At 39.7% G+C, this 24,428-nt stretch overlaps 1 protein-coding gene across 2 annotated transcripts in view; it reads left to right on the top strand.

Annotated features, from left to right (window-relative positions):
- Positions 1-24,428, top strand: part of TSPAN5 (tetraspanin 5) — an 81,382-nt gene that overhangs the window by 44,413 nt on the left and 12,541 nt on the right. The window contains exons 2-3 of one of the 2 annotated variants that reach the window (XM_064417034.1): positions 12,983-13,033; positions 23,728-23,874. In XM_064417034.1, the coding sequence (XP_064273104.1) occupies positions 12,983-13,033; positions 23,728-23,874 (198 nt within the window). Of the gene's footprint in view, positions 1-501; positions 5,576-12,982; positions 13,034-23,727; positions 23,875-24,428 lie in introns of those variants that run through there. The other variant, XR_010360952.1, reaches the window with a different exon arrangement.

Here is a 24,428-nt window from a genome sequence, read left to right as displayed (position 1 = left end):
GCTTTCTCCTTCTGCTGCTTCTTTGCAGCTCCAGCCTCCACACGGTCTCGTGGCTGATTAGAAGCTCTTTGTTTGTGCAGAAATGTGATTGTGTTGGTTGAGAGTGCAGGGGCTTGTACATGTTACAAATTGGGGCTGGGAAGTTCCTGTAGCACAGCCTCAAACATCCGTATCTTGTAGGAATTGTGTAGGAGAGGCAGGAGTAGGAGCTCCAAGCAAGTCGGTGATAGACCACACTGACAGCGTAGAAAACTATGGATGGATGTGTTGTCCTGCATTGTTACATAAAAATAATGTATATTGACTGTATATGGCAGGCAGGGGAGCAACCCCATTGCTTAATTTGGGACATATCATTTCAGCTCATACCGGGTTTTGCTTTCTGCTCTGCCTGAGGCAAGAGCCGGTAGTGCTAATTGCCGGATTAAGTGAAGGAGAGACAAAGAGCAGTCCGTGGTGTCTCTGTCTTCACACACTCTTCTCCTTGCTCGCTCTTTTCAGTGCCCTGAGGGTGCCTGCTGTAGAGTCTAATTGCTCCGTTTGGTGCATCGAGAGAGGATGTGACACGCCACCCTGCACTTGTTTGTGCTCTGCCCATTTGGCAGCGACAGAAACCAAGCAGAGGTCATGCGAGGGCAGCCAGAACCAGAAGAGCGCGGCCGTGCCGGGAACGCAGTTCCACTACACTGGGCTCCTTTTGTTCCTGCCGTGTGAATGGGGGTCAGCGCTGTACCGAATGTCGTGGAATTACGTGGTGATTTTATGCAGACACATCGAAATGGGACAGACTGAGGAACCCCACCCCACGCTGGAAACAGTGTGTTGTGCTTTCAGGGAAGGGGCTAATCATGAGTGGTTGAATGAATGAGAGTGACTTCGGAGCAAAGCAATTACAGGCTTGATCCTGGAAAACCCTCTTACTTGCTGTTTGTGTGACAGAAGCCTCATGATTTACTAGGGAGACCAGGAGTTCATCAGTCACAGATGGAGGTGTTGAAAACATGTTCCTTAATAAAAAAACCACCTCTGTCACTCTAAAGAGTTAGGGGCTGCAATCTCGTATGCTTCTGTTTGTGTATTTGCATTTAAGTCTACACTCTCTGGGCTGCCTTGTCTTCCTGGCATTGTTTAGGTTGAAGTGTAATTAATGAAGGTGCAGGTTTATGCTGACATGCCCAGCCACATACGAAGTGTTACAGGTCCATTTACAAAATCCTAAGAACCCAGTTTAATTGGTGAGTGTTGGTGGGGTCTCCTGTGGGAGTTGTAACCCATATGCTTAAACTCCTACAGTTGGACCCTGCCAGTGGCAAGGTGACACTAGAAGGAAGAGCCCACGAACATTTAGCAGGCTACAGCTGTACTGGTGGTGTTGGCCATGTTACGTTTTTGCAGTTAGTGGAAGTGAGGGAAACCTTTAGAAAGCAGCTACATTCTTTCTGAGAATGGTGTATTAAATGTCAAGTATTTTCTCTTTCTGTATTCCATCAACTTGCTAGCTCGCAGATTGATGCATACAATTTCAAGGCTGTCTTCTGTTGTGTTTCCAGTGAATAAATTTTCAGCTTATAGCAGTTATTTTCTTAGTCTTTAAGTATATGACACTGTGTTTAGATTGTTGGATTTCATTCCATCTGTATGTCCCATATGTTCAGCCCTCCTGCTGTTCCAATTTGTTTGTGGTCACCTTTCTTCACTATGTGAGGGAAAGAATATGAGTAGCTGGAAAGCATTCTTGCTGATAGCTCCAGAGTCGTGGCTACAGCTGGTACAGCTGTCTGTTGTTGAAGACCCCTTCTCTTACCCCCAGTGCAGGGTTAATTACAGTGTTTGTGCAGCAGGGAAGGACCAGATTTAAAGGTCTCTTTCTGTTTCCTGATGTTTCAGCTCAAATAAGGAAATATCTAAATGCAAAAACAGTTAAAGGAAAACAATTCATGCTTTGAAAGGTTTCTAATGTCCTTGTAGTGGATGAACAACAGCACAGGTTAATGGGGCAATTTGCTAGGCTGAAGTGTTTTGAAATGGAGGAGAAGGCAGGCAGAGCATTCTGGACTTTCCTGGGCATGTTTGTCAATATACAAATAGTTTCAGTTGCTTCAAAGGGGATCAGTCAATGGAATTATTGAAAAACAGGAAAAATGTGTTTGGCACTGCTTTTTCATGCCCAGTTAAACTTTATTTTGTTCTGTTTGCATTTACTTCTCAAATTTAGAATCAGCTTCCGAATATACTTGCTCTTAAACAAAAGCAAGGCTGAAAACCAGGAGAATCTGTCTTAACAGTGGTTTCCCTTCCAAATGCTTCTTGGAGAAAACATGCCTTTCAAGTTGGATCCTTTCCTGTTGCTTGTGTATGTCAGTTAATGAAAAGTGAAATTCTGACACTATTAACTTTGGGTGAAGGAACACCTTCACCCAATAAACATTATTTTTCAGATAAGGGAAAAAAACCTAATAAGTTTTTTATCTAGTGTTGTGCTTGCACTTTTGTGTTGCAAAATGTTTCTTTTCTCTTCTAGCATGGATTGAAGTTACAGTGTAGGCAGAGAGTTGTCAAGATTGGTTTAGCAGTTTGATCCTGTGCATGTTCCCCTGTATGCTCAAGTTTTTACCCTTCCTCTAGCAGAGTACCCTCTTGACATTGGTGTTATTAGCAGGAATTAATTTTCCCCATTAGCAGCTGAGATACACCTTCTTTGCTGTATAAATGCTTCACTAGAATTATCTGTTAGCTTATATATAGGATTATCTGTGGTGTGTGGAGTTGTACTTCTTTAAGTAAGGTTGAGAAAATGTCCTGGCTAGTGCTTTTGCCCTGGTTTCTATCCCAGGTTTGTTAAAACATACATTTCTTGGTCTCTTTCTATCCTTGACTGTTTTATTGGTGCTGAGAAATCTTCTGTCAGGGGTGGTCAGGAGGCTTCTGAGCCCCTCAGTGTGACAGAGGTCTGTTTGCCCTAACACATTGCTATTTCAACAAGATTCTGTGGAATTCTTAAAGACAGTGCTCTAGAAAATCGTGTTATTTTTCAGCTGATCAAGCCAAGTGTAGTGGGCTTTGCCTGGAAGGCTGGAGTTGAGAGTGTGGATTGCGGATGTCCCTTCTGAGATGCTGTGCGGGGTGACTGTTCCATGGGAAACAGCTGAAGTTTTAAAATGAGTTTTACTGCTGGCACTCAGTAGTAAAAAATAAATGCTTTCTTTTATTCCCTTTTATAACAATGTCTAGCTGAGCAAAGACACTTACCTAGTATTTATATTTTTATAGTTAAATGACTGCTTTGTGTTGCTCATGTACCTGGTGTCTTGAAACCCTTCTGGGACTGAGCAGAAAAAAAGAAACTTTTCCTATGAGGAGTAGCAGTTGCTGAACTAAGTTGAAATCATGGGTGAGTGCATGAAGTCAAACCAAATCCAGTCCTCTGTGCACAGTTGTTGGGGATTTTTTTTGTTGGGATGTTGTTTTGAAAAAGTGGTATGCAAAGACTGACTGCAAGAGCACAGCTTTGCAGCACAAGGGTCTTAGTCACTTGCTTTTTATAGCTTTTCTCTTAGGGAGCCATCTGCATGTACTACAATTACATTTCCAGATCCCTTAAAGATGTTTTTAGTCCTTGTTTTACTTCTAGGTGTCGGTGAAGGAATCAGCTGTTAGTGTTTGTGCAAAGCAGAGAAGGTTTGTGCAAACAGTAAGTAAGCTGGTGGATTCATCAGGAGCTATAGTTGTTGGAAATAATGTAGTTCACAGTGGCAATAAAATTGGGAATAAAAGTTTGCACTTGCAAGTGGATGAGCATTTTATATCATGTAGATGATACTGCTCATGCTGTTGGCTAAGCTGAAATTATGTGAGAAGAGTAGGCTCTTAGTGAACTGGAAATCTTCCAGTGTAGTTCTGTTTTTCCAATGCATTTTTTCTTAAAGCAAGTTTAACCCTCAAATTAAATTGCAGTGATAGTGTTGTATTTGTATCTTCAGCACGAGTCCAGCAAAGGTGTCAGCAGCAAAGCCACCCCAGGCTGTGAAACAGTTGTGATCTGAAGGGGCAACTTAACAGAAGTGAAGAGGATTTTGTCTGCATGTTTAGTCAAGCCCCCACACCTCGTTTGAGAATGACAAATAATAGAGATGCTTTTGGTGCTGTCTGCAAACCAGACAAAGGATCAGCAGTCTATTTCATTTATACAAGCAGCTGGTTTATGGCTGCCTTTTTTTTTTTGTTTTTCTTTTTTCTATTGCCAAACTGTGGAACTTTTGTCTGGGAACAAACCCCTCAGGTAAACAGCACTGTGACCATTTGTTGCTGCCAGTTTGTTCCATGTTGCTTGTGTTGAAAAAGAAATTCAAATCACAGTTTTGCTTACTTTGCTCTTGTGAAGAGTGCTATTGCAGAAAGGACAAATTGACGTCAATCCCTGCATATTTTACATTTACTGGAAATTGGAAAGATATCTTATAGTATAAATATAGATACTAAAGCATGGGTTAATGTCAACATAATTAAAAATATAGCTTAATTTGGTTAAGAGTCTTGTTTAGTCTATATACAGTAACCTCTAGAATTAGTAGGAAGCACCACAGTGCAAGACAAAATGCAGAGCTGAATTACCTTCTGGAAAATAGTTTTTCAAAGCTCTGGTCAGCAGACATCGAGAGTCTCTGGAAGTTGCACTCAGAGGTTCACAGAACCATTTCTAATACATAATCTGAATATTTTACTTTTGGGCAGTTAGTGTAACACACAGGCAATGGTGATATTAGCTAAAAATACTACTCTGCTTGAGACATTTCCCTCTCTTGCAATGAGTACAAAGTGCAAAGCGATTAAGAATTTTGGTCAGTATTTATGCAACATGTGTCTTGTAATTTGGCTAGCAATTGTACATGGATATTAGAAAATAATTTAGATACCTGCCTATTTAGTGTTTGGCTTCATTTTTTTCCCCCTACATCTCTCTGAAAAATGAAGCTGTGCATGGGTGTGGCTTTTGAATTTCTGCTTTTATTTATGTTGACAAAGTACTGCTGGCCTCTGTACATCTTGTGCTCCTTTGTAAAGTGAAGTGTTGGTAGGCTGTCAACTCTTGATAAACTCGCCACAATTCTTCTGGTGTCTGCTTCTCTCCTGCATTACCCCACACTCAGTGTTAGTTGATTTATTCCATGTATTAACATATGCCATACATTTGGGCATTTGCCATTAGAGAATTTTTAACTCTGAGTCTGATGAGAAGTGTGATAAGCTATGCAAACGTATTATATCAGGGCCAGGATTCTGGACATGGCTGGAACTTCGCTTTTGGCATGTTATTAAATTGCAGACTCATTTCCTACCTTTTCAAGCTATGATTTCTTCATATATGTGGTACTGGTTTCTTTCTAAATGGTTTTGAACATCTTATTGTGGGGGACAGTAGGAAGAGAACCATGAATGAGCATTTGGTGGAAGAAAGAGGCAATAAAGCTGTTGAGAAAGTTGCTAGGAAAAGTTCTGTGTGTATTTGCATTTTGGAGGTGGGTTCACCATTTGCTTGATGCTCACTCTTTTCTGTGCTGGTTGGGTTTTTCTTTTTTTTTTTTTTTCTTTTTTTTTTAAGTAGAAAGAGAGCAAAGTTAAATAGTTTGCCTTAAGATTTTGTGTAAAGTTGCTGGTGTTGACTTGCCTCTCCCTCCAGACTGCTTCAGTCTTCTCATTCCTCCCTCATCCTCCACATGTGTTTGCTTCTCTGCAAAGTGAACAGAATGAATCTCTGACATTTGAATCTGCTATGAAATCTCTGAGAAAGAATCTCCTGTGAAACAACCTGGGATGTGACAGCTTATGTAGCTGGGATAGAAGATTTCGGGACTCCCTCTCTGCAGCCTACAAGCACAGCTAGGAGCTGAGACTGCTTTCCCAAAAGGAAATGCTGAGCATTCAGAGTATCCTGCTGTGTTGACAAGCCAACCTGTTTGTGTTTCCTGGCTCTGCACTCTTGATGTTCTCAGCTGTTCAATCAATTGTGCAGGCAATGTAATTGCCCATTTGTTACTAGGGAAAAAGACTAGCTCAGATCGTTTCTGTTTGCTGTATCAAATGCCTGAAGTAGATGTTATAACTTTACTGCTTGCAACTGGAATAAGTGAGCACTTGTGTATCAGTTTCCTAATGAGACTGAATGTATTCTCTGTATTTTTGTGGGTGTGGTGGTACTTTTCAAAATTTTAGTGGAACAACGGCTTCAGGAAAAGAAAGTGAAGACTCGTGGTGGGGATGAACCTAAATAGCCTGAAGCTCAGGTCTAGGAATTTGGGATGAATAAAATTGGCACAGCAGCAGGAAGAAGATGGAAGAGGTCTAGCTGCCCTCTGGGGCTGGAAGCTGCTAACCCTGGGCAGCAAAACAGACCTGGAAAATGACCCGCTTGCAGTTCTGCTTCCAGACCCTTTTCCTTCACCTTGGCTTGAAGCAAGACATGCTTTATTTGCCCTTATACCTCTTCTTATACCTGACTTGTATGCCAGAATGAGAAGACTTTGCATTGTCAACCTGCCTAAGATAAATGATGAATGTTATGATAAAGTATGTCAAATTCAGGTTTAAGGTTTTCTCCCAATTATTTTATTTTACACTTCTCTACTGTGTGTGTTTGTATTTTAAGCCCATACTGCTTAGATATGCTGCTGCAGCACCACTTATGTAATTTTTGGAAGGTTTTGCAAATAGAAAATGGCTTCAGTCATGGATGTTGCCGTGGCAAGGATTGAGCTAGAGATGGAATGGTGTTGGTGAGAACAAGGCTGGATAGGAAAAGCAGGAGGACACGTAGCACTTGGTGTAGTTCAGAAGCAAAGGCAGGGAAGAGATCTTTGGAAAGGTCTGTACAGCAGAATTTCTCAGTCTTTCTGCAAAGTGTTTTGGGCTCAAGGAGGGCTCAGAAGAGAGTATGGTGAAATAAGTTCCAGTGGAGAGTAGAAAGAAGAGAAAGGATGTGATCTCTGTGAGATGAGTGTACCGAAGTCACTTTGAATGGAGGTGTCTTGTTACTTCAACTCTAGGCTTTTTGAATGTTTCTGTGTGGTAGTGGTGGGGTATTTACCTTAATGATCTTTGATTTTTGTGTGAGGAAAAAAGGTACTAGTTTTAGGAAATGAGCTCGATCCGACAGAAGTGAAAGTATTAAACTCCCAAAAGCTTTTATTGAAAATTTTTGCAAAGAGAGTGGTATGTTAAAGTTTTTTATTCTTTAAAATAAATCTGCTCCAAATGAAGTATTTTCTTTAGGCATCAGGACCTGAGTTTGAAGAGTCTCAGTGTGCATTTGAAAAGAGTTAAATTTATTTTGTCTAGGCTTGAGAGGAGTTGTTCAAAAGTTGGAGCAGGGGAAATAGGACATAATTCATTCTCCTTTTTGTGTTTTCCAGAATATCAAGTTCTATGGACAAGAGGAGAGGGACTTTAGTCTTAAGGGACTCTTGCTCCAAGCTGATTGGCAGTGCATACAATTGCACCACCAGAAAGCAATAAAATAAATACATAGAGCAACAGTAACAGAAAGCAGATGTCTTGCTTTTACAATTCAGGAACTGGAAATGACAGTAAGAAACTGATGGCAATTGACTCTGCAGTGGCGGGAGTATATATATCTTGCTTTCTTGTCAGACAAAATGGAAAACCCTTACTGGTGCAAGCAAAATATACATTAACAGCCATAGTGTCTTGCTCTGAAAATTTGTGTCATGTGTGCTTAATATTTCATTAGAAAACATCATGCAAAGGATCTTTGCAAGACGGAGCAGGCAGCTTTTCTCATTGTGTTCTCAGGTCTGTTTTTCTCATTTGGATAATTCTATAAAAATCAGTCAAGTCTCTGATTTAGCTGAGAAAAATGTGTGGAAACTGGCAAATGTGGTGGGTTTTTTCCTTCCTTTTTTTAAAAAAAAATTTTCCTTTTCTTTTTTTTTTTAATAATTCCACATGTGTGGGTTTTGTGTTGGGAAGGAAAAGATTTTACCAAGACAGTTATCTGTGAGATATAGTATAATGTTTTTTAGAGACTGCATATAAAATGGAAATAGGTTTGACATCTTGTATTCTATGTCTGAATGTTGCCATGAACTAAAATGGTAATTAGTCACCTACGCAACATCTTCATCAGCATCTTCATTCACTGACTGTAGTACATGGAGTTTTCTTGCTGCTAATCTCAAGGCAAGCAAGAAATGGGCTTTAGAAGAAAGCATTAACTTAGATGTGTAAATACATAGGTATGCTTTGTGCAGTTTGCCTCTCCTTTCATCAGCACACTTTTTAGCCACGTGAAAATGAAATGCTTTAACAATCTATGTTGAGAATGGAAAAGTCATTGGAACTGGGGCATATGGAAAAAGAAATAAGAGCAGACTTCTGGTACTTCCCTTCCATGTGATACTGGCCCAGGTTGAAAGCTGTAGAGTTGAGAGGATGTCCTATCTGTTTTGCTTGAGAGAACGCTAAGTGACATATTTTAAGCAGAGTGCACATCAGTGGCATGAAGGAGAGAAAAAAAAACTGTGTGAAACTTCATTTTGATTTTTACTTTGGTGCTCTTTCTCTGTCAGAGCTACTTAAAAGCAAACAGGTGACAAAACCAACAACTAAATCCTTTTTTGACCCAGACAAAAACTGACACATACATTAAGCTCATTTTTTGCCCTGGCTTAAAAAGCAAAAGGACTTACTTGGCATAAAATACTTTAAAGAAGCAGTGAGTATTGCAGCTGAAATAACTTTGAGTGAGTCTAAGCGCAGACTGCTGCAGAGGAAGTTCTTTGGGAAAAATTGTCCATTTGGGGTTTTGGAGTTCAGTTAGGAACTTGTCAGCACTGTTTTATGTATGTACACAGCTCAGGAGCCGTGTGTTTTCCTGACTGTATTTCAGGATGTGAAAAGCTTTACTTCATGTTGTCCTGATCACTGCTGTGCTGTTGCTAAAATACTGTACCTTGTGTTCTGTGCTGTGCTGCTTGAATCACAGCAGGAAGCCTTGCTCAGTGAATTACCTACAGCATACAGGAACACTGAAGTGCCCGTAGGAATCCTGGTAGTCTCCGTGCTAACACAAAGTTCTTGTGGCACCTCAAAGGGAAGGGCAAGTGGGAGTTTTTCACACACAAGCCAAAGTACAGGACTTAAACACCCCCCCACCTCCCAGTCCCAATAAACCAGAAAAGCTCTGGGCAGAAAGCTCCGGTTCTGAACTCTGACAGCTTTGGCAGGCTTCCGCTGCGGTGTTTGTGTTGTCACCAGGAAGGTGAAATGAGGTGCCTGCACAAGGCTTCTACCTCTCACAAGTGTTTAATGTCACCACTCTTAAATGTACACTGGTTTGTGCATGTGGCACATTAACCAACCTCTTACTGCTTGGCCTGCTGCTGTCCTGCTTTTAGTTGAAAACTGGTGCCAAGTTATTTAAGAATATCAGCTGAGGTGAAAAATTCCCTATGTTTAGTAATCACTATGCCTCTCAAAGGTTTTCTGGCCTTTTTGTTAGTGTTTGCCCCAAGAGCCTTTAAATGCAGTGCTGTGCTGTGGGATGCTGCATCCTTACCAAAAAAAGAATAATGTTCCTCCATGCAAACAAGACTGAGAATGAAATATGTATAGCTTGAAATGCTGGTCAATTCACTTTGGAAAACAGCATGTGAATTGCACAAGCACACTAACAGTGCAAGTACTGCTACACCTTTGACTTATAAAAACATTTAATCTTGATAGAAAAGAAATATAAAAACATTTGGGTTTTGTTTGTGAATAGAAAACTTACAGCTGGGAAAATACTGCTGTGCAAGTGTTTTTTTAAGGCTAATGCTCCAGAGAAATGTTTTAATATTCTCCTAAAAATTATTGTATAGAAAAGGAAAGAAAAAAAGGAAATCAAGATTTTACATGCTCTGCAGCAGTGACCATTTATAGTTAGACCAGATGGTCTTATTAGATGTCTGTGGAGAATTGAGGCTTTTTCTCTGTAAAATGAATTGTTGATAATGAACTAAACTTCCACCTTTTTATTGCTCATTGGAATTGCTTCCAAATAATTTTAGGCTACGAAGGAGCTATTCATAATTGTCAAGAAAGTCCAAAGTTAATCCTGGTGAGAGGTGGAAGTGTTCTCATGAACATGTGTTTTCTGCCAGTGGGGGTTACAGGGAGCATTCCTGTGTGCTTTGTCCCCATAGCAGGCTGTGTTTGTGCCAAGGTGTGCCTTTCCTAGGGCGTGACTGCAGGGCCTTGGGTGAGTGGTCTGCCTGCCTCTGTGTTTTGTCTCAAGTAGAGCAAGTAAAGTTTCTCCAAGGCAAGAGGCATTTAACCAACAAAACATGCATGCAGCAATCTTTTCCTGATTTCAGTCTCCCAATAAGTGTCACTGTAAAAACTTTCTGAGCCAGAAGCTGCATCAGAATCACATTTATTTCAGTAGCTATGGGCCATTTGTTAATTACCTTTTTTTTTCCTCTATGCCATTAAGCTTTTGATTTCCACAGCATCCTGTGATAAGAGTTCATGATTGCATTCTGAATCTTTTTTCTCCTAATAGATCTTGCTTGTTGTTCTTCATCTGCTCAAAAAAGCATTTCTGGGTTAGGATATGGAGAGGACAGAGCAGCATGGAATTCTCTTATCCTTTTGAAAGCTCTGAGAACTGAGTTTTCTGTGCTCTCCTGACAGAAGCTAGACAGCGTTGGTTTTTAGGTGCCTCAGTTTAGCACAGTGTGGTGTGATAGCCCCAGTATAACCAGGGATGAGCTCGGCCTGGCTTGGGACCTGTGTAGTGTAAGTCACCCTCTGCAGCCCGTGAGGTAATCTTACCTGTAGGTCTCAAGTTCTGGTGAAGGATCAGGACATGTGGCTGGATTAAATTATATAAAGTCAGTGAAGCTGGGCCAGACCTGCAGCTGATTTGTATGAATGTAAATTTGTATGAATGCACTGATCAAATACTTCTGTTCTAGTTTTCCATGCTTGTTCTGTTCACAACCATATTAACCAGTTCACAAAACATAATGTTTTTTGCCCCTTTACAAATAACAATTTTCTAATTCCAAATGTAACTTATGGATATTTGTAATATATAATTTCCCCCAGTCCCGTTCCTTCACCTGTGGTGCCTTTGGCTGTGTAAGAAAGAAGGAAAGGAGCCTGTTACTGCAAAAAAAAGCTGTATTTGTCTGAGAGGGAAACTTGAACAGCTTTATCTCAAGTTTCAAATAATCACTGCAGTCAGGAAGAGTGTGTGTAATCTTTTGGCAAGCTTTATAACCATAAAAAAAGCAGTTTTGATACAGGTAAGATGACCTTTTTTTAGCTTTCTTTGTGGTGTATTAGAAGAGGCTGTACTGACTCAAATCCGCATCTTGTACTTTATAAATAATTAAGGCTGTTGAAATAAGACTTTCTTGACCTGCAGTCCTGCTTTCTATCTAAGAAAAAATTCCGTTTATCTTTTGTTAAAATGCAGCCAAGCCTGTAACAATTTCCTTTGAAGAATGCTGACTTCTAGTATTGTTCAAATTTACAGTCATGACTCTTCAAGTCGGAAAAGTTTCATTCCCAGTATACATGGTCCTTTGGGTAGCTGGCACAGCACACTTGGAGGAGAAAGTTACAGAAATGCAAGGGTTGTTTGGGAACTTCAGGGCATTGTAGCAAGTGTATTTCGCTTGATAATGAGTTACAGTTAGCTTTGTATTACAAAGATAAAATTCCCCCCTCCAAAAAAGTGCTTGTAGGGAAGGAGTCTTTGTTTGAAACTGTTGAAATCACTTCTGGAAAAGGTTTTAAAGTTTATATTCCTGCCTCCTCCCACTTTTCAACAGAAAAACACTTTTGTTCTCTTCGCAAAAGAGAAATCTCTAGGATTCTTCACTGTTTACACAGATCTTAAGAGACAGGGTAAATGTGCCAAAATAAGTCTGTACACTGCAGTGTGGAGAAATGGCAAAGAAAATCAGTCTTATGTTTGAGCAACATTCTACTGCATGCCCTGAAACTACAGTGAAAATAGTTTTTTTTTTTAGTTGGCACTTTTAAAATCAGATATGCAAGTTGGACAGATGGACATTTAGAGATGTTCTCAGACATCTACTAAATGTTTTTAAAACATTTTACGTGATTGATACTGTATTGTGCCAAATATGCACTAATCATGTTGGGAGATGGAGTGCTTATTCTGCCTGTTTTGCTTGTTTCACTGATCATTGGTGTAGATTTTGTATGGCATCCCTGTAGATTTGGAGGGAAATTACGCATTTTAAATTATTCAGTGGAATGGAGAACATGGATGTAACAAAATCAAAGATGGTGTTCCATTTTTCATCATGGGGGAAAACTATCTCTTGAGCTTGATGCTGTTGAATCTCTTGGGGGAGAAAGGAGATGGATCTTCCCTTATGAAACAGTCAGTATCAGAAAAGTTATCAAATATTACCTGCAGGGCTTTTAAAAATTCTTAGTCTTTCAGACCAGTATTATTTATTTTTTTCCCCTCAGAAATGATAGGTTATTTTATATGGACAGCATTGCTAAAACTGATAATAAATGTGTATTTAGGATTTTTTAAAATCACTTTCTCACTTGAGAGCACAGAGAGGGCAATTGCTTTGTGCAGGCAGTGGTGATGCAATAGTAAAATAGCAAACAAAAGTGTTGTTTGACTATGGAGTTTGCTTTGAGTCCTATAAACTCAAAAAGAACCTTGCCTGGTCAGTACTGATGAAGTGACAGCTATTGCACCTACTGTTCCTGTGTGGGACATCCCCAAGTTCTGCGAGTTTTAAATTCTTCAGCTGAAAGTATTTGAATTGTAAAACATATTGTAAAACTCTCACTGAGCGCCCCTCAGTCCTGATAAAATTATTATCCAACAGAGTGGATGAGTCAATATGTGTCTCTAAAAAAAAACAACTGACAAAAACCACAACAGATTTCTAATTCCTGCTCTTTTTTTTCCATTTTCCTTTAGTTCCTTGGCATAGCATTTCTTGGGATTGGATTGTGGGCATGGAATGAAAAGGTAAGTTGAATATAGTACCAAACTTTGTTTTTCCTCCTTATCTCTTGTTTTCTGATGACATATTGAAACAGTAATATGCTGCATATTTTGTGTTCACACACAGTTTCTATGGGAACAAAATCAAGCCTCTCTGTCAAATACAACCCTTAGCTTGGGTCACTTAGAGGAACATGGTTGCAATCTTTCCCAAGAATACCTTGGCAAGAATTGGTGACTGACACTTGCCCATAAACCAATCATCCCAATCCTTGCACTGCAGCTCAGATAGCAGAACACCCTGCTGGGGCAGTATGGGCAGTGTGTTCCCAGGAAGGGAGGGGGAGCCTACATGTCTTAGAAGGCAGCTTCCTGAAAAATACCCAACTGGGATTTGCCTTAACATAGCATGTTAATTGCTGTTCCTCTTAAAAAAACAAACCCAAAACACTGAAAATCAAGATGAGCCCTGAAAATCAATGCAAACCTGAGGCAGAATAACTGTTTTTTCTTTTGTAAATGAAACTGGCCACTAGAACACCCTTTGTTGCCAGACTCTAAAATCAGCTTTGAAATGGGAAGTATGTGTGTGTGGAGTGAGCAGGCAGGGAAACAGAAAACATTTCTGAACCAGAGCCTAATTTTTAGTTTGCTCGCTGCAGAAATTGGGAAGGAGATAAAATGTCAAGGCATAATTTACTAAACTAGTCAGTATGTCTTGGGTTACTGGATGAAGAGTTTGGCTTGCTGAAAGACAACAGCTGAAATTAAGGCCTGTATTTCCTTTTCTTCTTTGTTTAAAAGACTAAAAATAATAAAACCTGGCTGTTGACAGTGCTGTATTATTTAGTTGTATAATAAGTTTTTTTTCTTTTAATGGAAAACACTGAGTAAGTTATAAATTGATCTTAAGGCATAATAGCTGGTGCTTGCAGCAGAACAAATAACAGATTTGGAAGCTCGAGAGTTCTGCCTCTAAAAAATTCAGAACAAATTTTGAGGTGTTAACTTATATTCTAATTGCTCTGTGTGTGCGCCTTGGAAGGAGATCATCACAAACAGTAATGGGATGTTAATTACTGCACACTATGTACACCTATATAGATGTGTATGTATATTTGCATACCATATGATACTGATGTTGGATAGCACAGATAGGCTTAGAAACACGTACTGTGACTTTTTTATTCAGCAAAGGTGGAAAAACATGTTTTATTTACTACTCTGAACGTACTCTTAGAGCTTGTACCTATGTCTAAGCTCCAGAGAGTTGCTTTACAGAACAGATTTGAACATTTTTGTATCATTTCAGTTGGTAACACAAATGATTCCTCTTTAGAGTGAAAGAACAGATAAAGGGAAAACAACTATAGTGTTTGAAGTCTAAAGTATGCCAGTCTTAACAGCTAGAAAGTGTTCTGGTTTGTTAGGGTTTACATATTTTCTGTGTGGGAAAGTATGTACCCTTTCCTAGGGAAAATGCATTCAATTCATAATTGCTAATAGCCAGAAGCCAAAGCTCTTGTTTTTATGTGAGACTTGTATGTCTGTTATCAAGTAATCTTAAACCATTTTTAATCAGATTCTGAAAGTGGGAGAAAATGCCATGTTGTTTTAAGACAAGCAAATAAAACCACCACAGTTTAATATGCATTAACTCAGGCTCCACACGTAGTAGGTTTTTTAGGTTTCTTTCTATACTAACAAGTAAAATAAAATACTGTTTATAGGTTTAAAGCATGGTTTTTTCCTTGAAAAATGATCACGTTTCCCCAGCTTCTTTAAGTGTTTTATTCTGAAGTGCTTAGTATGGAGTGTTTCAGTTCATGGCTGTAGCAATCAAAATGCTGTATAGGTATAGCGAAGTGCAGAGCTCTTGAGCACAGACAAATTTGAGTTTGGTAGAAGAACTGTGAAAAAACTGACTCGTGTCAAACTAATTGTAGTCTTTTATTTCACTCAGCTCTTTAGAGGAGAGGCAGTGGCCAAAAGCTGCTGTCAGCAGGATCAAGTTCCAGGTATTCATAGGCCCTGTGTTATTTAGTGGGGGACAGATCAGTTAGATCCCAGACAGAGTTTTCTTACTGCTGATGAGGAGTTGAAGATGAAAGCGAAGGAGGTGAAGCCCACGGCTTGAGAGATCTGTAACAGAACTGAAAAGCACTTCTCTAGCTAGGCTGCTTGCCTAAGGCTAGGATGGATATCCCTTAGGCATTATGGGCTCTTGGAATGGTGCACTGTACGACAACAAAGCAGCTTGTCAGAGGAGGACCTGGTGTACACAGTCAAACCATGAGCCAGCACTGTGTCCTTGTGACAAAGAAGGCCAATGTGTCCTGGGCTGTACAAGGAATGTTGCCAATAGTTGAGGAAGGGAATTCTTCCCCTCTCTTCAGCACGGGTGAGGCCACACTTAGGCCAGTTCTGGGCTCCCCAGTCTAAGAGGGATGCTGATACTGGAGAATTCAGCAAAGGGCTGAGGAGATGATTAACATACAGGAGCTGTTCTCCTACAGGGAAAGGCTGAGAGAGCTAAGACTGTTCAGTCCAGGGAAGAGTAGGCTCGGGGAATCTTAGTGTATGGAAGTACCTGAAGGAAGAAAACAAAGAGAATGGAGCCAGCCTGCTTTCAGTGGTGCCCAGTGACAAAGGCAATGGGCACAAAATGAAACATGAGTGGTGTTTCTCCTGAATATCAGGGAGCACCATTTTTTATAATGTGAGGATGACTGAGTACTGGCACAGTTTGTCCAGAGAGGATCCAAAGCAATCAGGACATGATTCTGTGCAGCCAGAGCTAGGTGGCCAGATGACTTCAGCCATTCTGTGAAGATTTGCTGCTGTCCCAGTGAATTTGACTTTATCAGATTTGAACTTGACACTGCTGTTGCATAATGTGTAAATTTGTAAGGGTTTTTTTCAGGAGTAAGTCTTCAGGACTTCTGCTGTAAACTTCATTTGATGGTGGGGAGGATTTTGATTAACTTCTGTTTTAAATTGTGTGGCTTTATATTTAGCTGTGTGGTTTTATAGCCTGCCATCAACTTGTATATACTTTTGTTGCTTCACAGAATCTTTCAAAGGTAAAAAGATAGTGTTCCATGTCACATTAAAACTGTAGGGTGTAAAAAAATAATCCAGACTTCACAGGAGTCCTATTGGCTGCTGTTTTAAACAAATTTGGGACAGATTTGTGGACTTGGTGCCTAGTTTCTCTTTTTTTTTGCTAAGTTGGCTTGAATTCTTCCCTTTAAACTTTCTTGTGAAGAAGAAAAGCACAATATCCAGTCTTGTGGCCTTCCTTAAGGCCTTTGCAGGGAGGCAAAAGAACTCATTTGTCAAGTAGGCAATAGAATTGGCTTGACAGCCAGTGAGCCAGCCCTAGACAAAAGCTGGGCAATTAGCATTCTGAGCCATGAGCCTGAAAGAGAGCTGGGGGTGGGGGCAATAAGCTGTGGGGATGAATAAAGCTGTCTATACATGGTGGCACTGTATAGGTCACAGTCTCACAGTGTTTTCGGGCATGCCAGGCTTGGGCTTGTACCATTAAATAGTTCATCCATGGCAGCCGATTTCCACCCTCCTCCCCCCAACAGTGACATGAACATTGTTAGCATACAAAAAGTCTGTGTGAAACCTCAGCAACTTACAGCACTTTTGCTCAGCAGCAGGGGAAAATGTTTATATTTAGTTGTTTTTCTTAACCACTTCAAGTCATGTCTTCTGGTGACTCTTTAAAAATAAACTAGACTTGTACAAAATGTCGATTTCCCTCCTTGGTTGTGTGTATTAGATATTGAGGTGCTTGGGAAAATAAGCTTCCTGGCTACCTGCAGGAGATTTATGTTCAAGAGCAGTGAGCTTAAGTAATGAATTGCTGTTATGTCTTCTGAGACCTTATGAGATTGTCCGTGGAGAGGGACTTTTTAGAAGGAAAGCATTGTGGTTTTGGGGTAAACTCTTAAGTAGAAGGTAGCAAAAGTAAGATAAACTGAAGTAGAGAAGAAATATTTCAAATTTTGTTGATTAAATTTAATTTGTGTATGAAGCTGACTGAAATGAAGAGGGAGAAGTGGAAGAAGCTGATCATGCTCATGAGTTTGGCTTCTCAGGTTTTCCAGTTAAATCAGCATAACAATAAGTTGCTTCAGCTCAGAAGTTGTGTGCAGTTTGGAATACCGGTATGGTATCTCTGGGTGCCAGCATGGTATTCTTAGTGAGTAGGAGCTCTAAATCTGGATCTGAAGTTTTAAGATAGACTTCTGCTTGTCTAAGGTGATTTATGTCTGCTTTAGTGTTCTTGGACAAGCTAAACTCTGTACATGGAAATAATCACAATTTGTTAGATCAAACCTATCTCTCCTTGCCCTGAAGTGAAAACTAAAGTTGTTTTAAAGAAAAAAATTCTCGCTTACTGTCCCAGTGAGTGGCTGACAGCAGGAAGGAGTGATGCACGAGTCACTCCATAATTGTTGTGCGTACATGTCTATCACACGGTTCTTCCAAAAATTATTGCCAACAAGGAACCTGCACATATCCTATGTTTCTTATAGGCTGAAGGATACCCAAAGCCTCTATCTTGCCTCTAAGACAAGGCTGTGTGTGGGTTTTATAGGACTGGAGAAGAGAGGAGGGGATCCACTATTACACTTCATTTAAATTTCAGTACATAGAGATGTGTAATCTAACCAGGCAGGCTCTTAAATGATTTACTAGTGTTCCAATACTTTATAGTCATTAATCCTGGAAAGTCTAAAAATCTGTATCTTGTATGTATTTATGCCAGTTATTCTGTATCTTGTATGTGTATTATGCTTTTGATCTCTGCTGTGTCAGCACAAGAAAGTTAGACTAGTTCTTCTCCGTTAGACACTTGAAAAATAAAGTTCTGCTGCTATTACTGTTTGCTGTGGGAAATGCAAAACCAACAAAAATCAAAGAAATAAGATTTGTAAACATCCCCCACCTAGTTTCTTGCTTGCAGACACAAAATTCTGGAGTAGAATTAATTTGGCACGTTTCAATGAGTATTGTTCTGTTCCCTGTGTTCATTCAGATGTGCAGCATGGAGGAACTGCATGGAGTTTATGACTAACAAAGCAGATTTAATGTTTTAAAATCATGCATTTGAAAATACTTTTATTTACCATCACCTCCCAGATGTTACTGTTTGCCAGTGATTCTATGTCCCGCAGACAAGCCTGTGAAAAGGCTAAACCTTCGTTTGCAGAAATGGATGTTTCAGAAGATCTTGTACTGATGTATCTTTTTCTGATCTCCTGCATTTCTTGGATGTACGGTGTGGGGTGCTATTTTGTTTGTTTGTTGTTTGTTTGGTTTGTTTTGTTTTGGTTTTGTTTTGTCCTCCCAGTAATGAGATATTGCAGCAGAGAAGTTTTTGGGTTTTTTTCCCCATCTTGGAGGAAACAGAAAATAAGAAATAGTGGATTTCTCCCATCCTCCTGTATTGTTGAGTTCCCTTTACATGCATCCTGTGGGCCAAATTCCATATACACTCATTATATTACCTCTCTGTTTCTTAGGCTGATGATTCTTCTAAGTTGTCTCTGACTCATTATGCCTTGAATTTTCATTACTGGGTCAGCTTTTCAGAATTGCTGCTGCCTGGAGTGCTTTCAGTTGGAGCCATTCTCCCTTGTCCTGCAGTTTGCAACTGTGCATGTTAGAGCAGTAGCTGTTCTGGAAATGTCACTGGTTTGTGTCACTTATGACTCCCTTAGGAACCCACGAACGCATCAGATTGTGTAGGTGTGACAACACTGGGTCACTGCTGCAGCCAAGACATGTGTCTGGCTTTGGGCTCAGCCTGTGAGGACTGTTACTGCTAAATGTGTGCTCTGAGATTGTTCAGGTGTGAGCTGAAGCACAGCTTGTGTGTGGTCACTTCAAAAGGGCTGCTGAATCTGACCTGAAATATTAATGTAGATGCGCACCAAAGGCAGGAGCTGAAGTCGGGTCTGTCTCTGGAGAGTGGTACAAGCTGTTCTGATGATCTTAAAGAGTACAAGATGGAGAAGGGGTGAGTTGTGCACCCTTACTGCTTTTGTATGAAACTGTTGCTTCCTTATTCTTTACTGATGGGATAAAGGCAAACTATTGTGCCTTTAATTATTGTGCTATAATATCCGGAGGGGCATTCATGAGCTTCCGTGTTCAAGACCAGCGTTTTCCCTTTGCCTTGTTCTCCCTTGAGCTGTATGTGAGATCCTGCTTGTAGTGTGGAGTGCTCTTGCCATGAAGAAAACATGACATGAGGACCTCTCGGGCATCTCTCAGACTTTTTTCCTACCTGTGCTCACATACTAGGAGGAGAAGATTCCAGTTTTGCAGGAGTTTTTTCTGCCTGGCTTGGTTGTCTCACATTTCCTTGTGGGTGCAATGCACCCTTGTGTTGAAGAGAAGAGCCAAGTCCTAACCATTTCATTTGCCTTCTCCTGAATTTGGGTGAGGTGGAAATGTGGGGTCAGTCTTTCCTGTTCCATCATCGTATCCTAATGATTGAAGTACATTTCATATATAAAGCAACTTTACTGTTGCTTATTTTAGTTCACTTATGGATGATGCTTTTGTTGTTTCAGTACACCAAATAAATTTTGGCTTGTGTTGGATTATATTAAATAGCCACTCATGGACTGTAATGTACAACAGGCTATAGAGGGTGGAGGAAGAGAGCCAACAGATGAGCTGGAGATCAGCCAGGGAACATGTCCTGCTGGCTCTCCTCGTGGGACTACAGCAGAACCCTGAGTGGACACCATAGTGAGAAGTAAATTACTTGAGTGTGTAGCTTTGTACAAATAAAACATTTCCTGCCAATACAGATTACACACATGCCTAAACTACCGAGGAAGTATTGTGTGTGTACCTCAAAAATAACCATACTTCAAATTGGGAATAGGTCTAGAGGAAAAAATTGCTCCTCCTTTTAGATATTAAAGTATCAGACTACTTGCAACAATTTAACAGTTGTGGTTGTACTGGGCAACTGCAGGAATGTTGTTGACGAAAAATACCTTGCATTTGTAGAAAGCCTTACTTTAAAGTTATTTACAGGTTTAGGTCTTGTATTGATGCATGAGAGAAATGGGCAGTCACCATATATTCCATGACTGCTCAGCCTGAGGATTCAGAGCACGTTGTGGAGGGTGCAGTGTTAGAATATGAGATTACTGATCCTCTGCTCAAGCACCTCTGGAAATGTTTCCTTCTGCTAAAGATGGGTTGAAGACAGAATTGGTCACTACCAGATGTTTGTACATCTGTGTCAAACTTTTCCCAGGAGTAGCTGTTGCAGCCAAAAAAAGGAAAAAAAATTGTGGTAGTAGGTGTAGTAGGCATTATAGAAACTTGCAGTGGATAGGAAGAGTATGTGCCTAGAGGACTGTACATTTAGATCTTCTTAACGATATAAAGTGAGATATTATTCCCCAGTTGTTGCCTTGCTGCTTGAAGCAAAATATGCTTTTCTTCAGGGTATTGCACTGGTGCATCTTCAGAGCTTATTTGTAAGTGTCCGGAGTATAAGACTGGAAAATTGTATTCTAAGCAGGAAGCAGTAATCTTCTATCAGACTACTTCTGTGTACCTCGAGCTGTAATCACAGAGCATTGTCTGTGTTTCTCATTCCCACTGCCAGCTATTGTTTTATTGACAAAACCTCTCTGAAGATTGTGTATCCTGAGATGTCTCTATAGAATACTGATAAATTGTGGTTCATATGCACAGAGCATATGGAGTAAAACAAGAATTAAGCAGTATGTGCTTTGCATTGTCAGGATGTGTTATTTGGGATTTATCCAAGTTAGGCTTATGATTGCCATATGTGGACTAGCAACAGATGCACATAAAGGTGCTTTCCAAGGACAGCAAACAATGGCAGATAAAGCCTGTGTTGATCTATGCAGTTTTTGTTGGAACACAGCTACCCTGAGGAGTGGCCAGCCAACATGTGGCATTACAGGCTGCTAAGAGCCTGGCAGTTCTAGGAAATCAAGTAAAGGGAACAAGGGTAGGATTGGAAAAAACAGTATAAAACTGGCTCAATAAATTTTACTGCTATTGAATTTAATGTGACTGTGACAAAATGCAAAGTGGTGTGTTTCTTGCTACCACTTTTGTATTATGACTGTCTTCTCTAACAGTATTGTCCACAAATGCTGAATTTTACTTGGATTTCTTTTTGTTTGAACTTGACTACTTTCATATGGAAAGAAGTTGATTTAGTGTAGTAATTTGCTTTGAGTTTGTTTTGTTGATTTATTTGATTTTGTTTGCTTTGTTTTTAAGGAAAGACAAAGTATCTTATGAAGAGAGACTTAAATCTTAATATTTATTTTTTAAAAAAGTAAATACACGTAATAACAAAGGTAACATCCATTCTCCAATGACTAGTTTTTTTCACTCTACTACACCACAGTCTGTTAATTCTGAAATCAGAAAATGTTAAAAAGAAAAGAGTAGTAGTGCTTGCTTTAGGGCAGAATTTATTCTTATTTTATGTTAACTATGTACACAGAGGAAAGGCATTTAAAACTTTGTGAAGAAATAATTTTAGTAGTTGTTTTTCCCCTTGAGGCAGAGCTCTTGCTTCTTGACTTGTGTAGGGCCAAGGCCTTGGTTTTTTCAAAGGTTCTGTGTTGCTGGATTGTCCTGTTTATATTGCTTGTTATTCTTAGCCAGAAAGGTGGCTTGGATTTGTTTTCTATAACAAATGTAATGAAACAAAAGTAGTGGAAAAACTTTTGCACAAGTTGAAGTGTTAATGATGTTAATGATAGGTAAGTGTTCATTTAATCTTGGTGTGTATCATCTCTTCACTGAGATGGCACCAGAAAAAGGGACGGGCCAACTGCTCTGCTTTGATAGCAGTGCTGGCTTTGAGTCGTGTTACTTTGTTCCTTATATCTCTTTTTTTCCTTTTTAATGAATGTCAGTAAGGCTAGTACTATATGTGATGTAGGAGGAAAGTGATGAATGTGATTTTTTCTTTTTTTTCATCCCTCTCAGTCAACAGCCTTCTCTAGTAGGAGGGAACAGAATATACTTTGAGAATGTTATTCGTGTTGTTGAATTATTGTTTGTATTTTAGGATTGGGTTTTAGTCAGATTTTTCTTTGGGTTTTGGCCTTTTCTAAGGCTCCTTGATGTGTGCACTGGTGAAATTTACATATATATTTTATTTACTCTGTCCTTGTCTGCAGAATTAAAGGCTTTGAGTACTGTCTTCATTTAGTCCTTGCTCAAGTTTTGCTTGGGAAACTCTATGAAAGTGGTTGCAAGCTACATGAAGTCATGTGTTAGAGGTATTGATTATATGAAAATTGATATGTTTTATGTGGTCCAAAATGATTATGTGTGTGTGTGTGTGTATAAAATCACAAGTCTAAAGCCACAGTTATGAGCAATCATCATTATCAATGTTCATTTAAACTTCTGGAAATGAGGTTGTGGTAACATCCTCTTGCTGCTTTGGCACTATTTCAAAGAAACAAAGGGGTATGAACAGAAATAAGAAAAAGGATGAACTGGAGTTTTGCATATAAGGAGCTGAAGATGTAGAGATCTCTGTTGCTGCTTCTCAAGCCACGGCATCGTGCAGGAGTTAGAGGAAGCAGTAGTCCAAAGCACTCAGCCCGAGTTCAGGCTTCTGTGAGGAAACACAGCAGTGTGCTTTGCATTGACCTACAGCACTGGAGAGGGGAATGAAGAAATAGTGACACTTCAGCATTTTTTTTCTGCTGAAAAGCCTTAGGAAACTGTAATTGTTCCTGTGCAAATTCACTGGAATAGGGTAAACTTTGTACTTGCTTCTTGATACAACCCATCTGTTCAACATCAGCCAAACTCTGCCTAAAATGTGTTCAAAAAATTAAAATAGTTCCTCAGGATTACTGATGTCGCAACCCAAGCTTTGCTTCCAAGGCAGAAATGGCATTACAAGCAGAGTGTGCTGACTGTCATATCTAAAACACAGCATATGTGGTCTAACATATGATAAGTCTATTCTAAGTTAGTGTAAACCATGTCTCAAGACAAGTTCTTAAATTGTCTTTCATTGTACTAAGAGACTTTGATATTTTGAAATTCTTCCTGCTAGCTAATTAGTCAGTAGCCATACTTTATTTCTAGAATGAGGTTTTGGCACTGTAGATGCCTGAAGTTGAATTGGCCAGATTATGTAGTTTGTCAAAATTTGTTGAAAAACTTCTGTGGCAAGATACTGCAACCTAGGAACTCACTTCTAATTTCTGACAATTGCTGTAAATACTGAGAATAAATGCTAAATTCAAGGTGGCTTTATTGCTTTTAATATCTTTTCTATATAACATGTAACTGTGTGTTTACTTAGATGAAGTATGTGATACATAAAATGTGTCTCAGCACGGGTAATAAGAGTTAAGTTCTGTTCTGAGTTTCTGGCACACTACTTCTTATAGCTACATAAGCAGAAAATGCCCTGTGGGTTTCTCACAGAGAATTCTTCAAGAACATTGTTACTCATTCACATGTTGATTCAGAAATATTGCACATAATTGCACTTTTTATCTCTTTTGGGATACAAAGATTTTCTTAATTGCTGTACTGCAGAACATTTATTTTTCTGTAGTCTTCTTTTTTTAGGAAGGAAAATGCAGGTAGAATTTGTACAACAGAAAGCTGAACTACCTTTTTATCCCTTGTCATTGTCTCTTTCTCAGGGAGTGCTGTCCAATATCTCCTCCATCACTGACCTGGGAGGCTTTGATCCTGTTTGGCTCTTCCTAGTGGTAGGAGGAGTTATGTTCATTTTGGGATTTGCAGGATGCATTGGAGCTTTACGAGAAAACACTTTTCTTCTCAAATTTGTAAGTAGCTTTTGTAAATGTCACATTCCTCATTTATGTAGCATGCCATGTTGTCTGTTCTGTTTAACTGTGTTAAGCTTTTAAAATGTATTTTGGAGAGGAAGGTGTTATCCAGTGTCAGAATACCAGGAAAGCACTTAGCTTTGAACATGTTACAGCTCTTCAGTCTCTGGTGCTTACTGGCTGTGGTTTTTTAAAGCTCAAAAATACTGATGGTAAAAATCATAACATGGAAGTACTGATTTTCATATGTATGTAGCCTAACATTTTGCTTCCCTGTCACAAAAAGAGAGAAATTTCTTGTGAGAATTTGTATGTTGAACTTGGAGTCCATAACAAGCTGCCTGTGAAATGTGAGCGATGTAGATGCAGCAGTGAATGTGGCCCATGTGACTTGTGCTGTGCAAGGGCCCCTCAGAGGAGACAGGACTGTTACAATATCCTTAGTCTGGCTGATACTCTCAGTCCCTGCTTTTCAGCTCACTGGAAGGGGCTTCATTGCTTTCAGAGCTGGGGCCTGAGAATGAAAAGGGGAAGAGAATGTGTCCAGGATG

The sequence above is a fragment of the Passer domesticus genome, chromosome 4 (genome assembly GCF_036417665.1).
Source record: "Passer domesticus isolate bPasDom1 chromosome 4, bPasDom1.hap1, whole genome shotgun sequence".
Taxonomy (NCBI): Eukaryota; Metazoa; Chordata; class Aves; order Passeriformes; family Passeridae; genus Passer; species Passer domesticus.
This window is presented reverse-complemented; position numbering and strand designations above follow the sequence as displayed.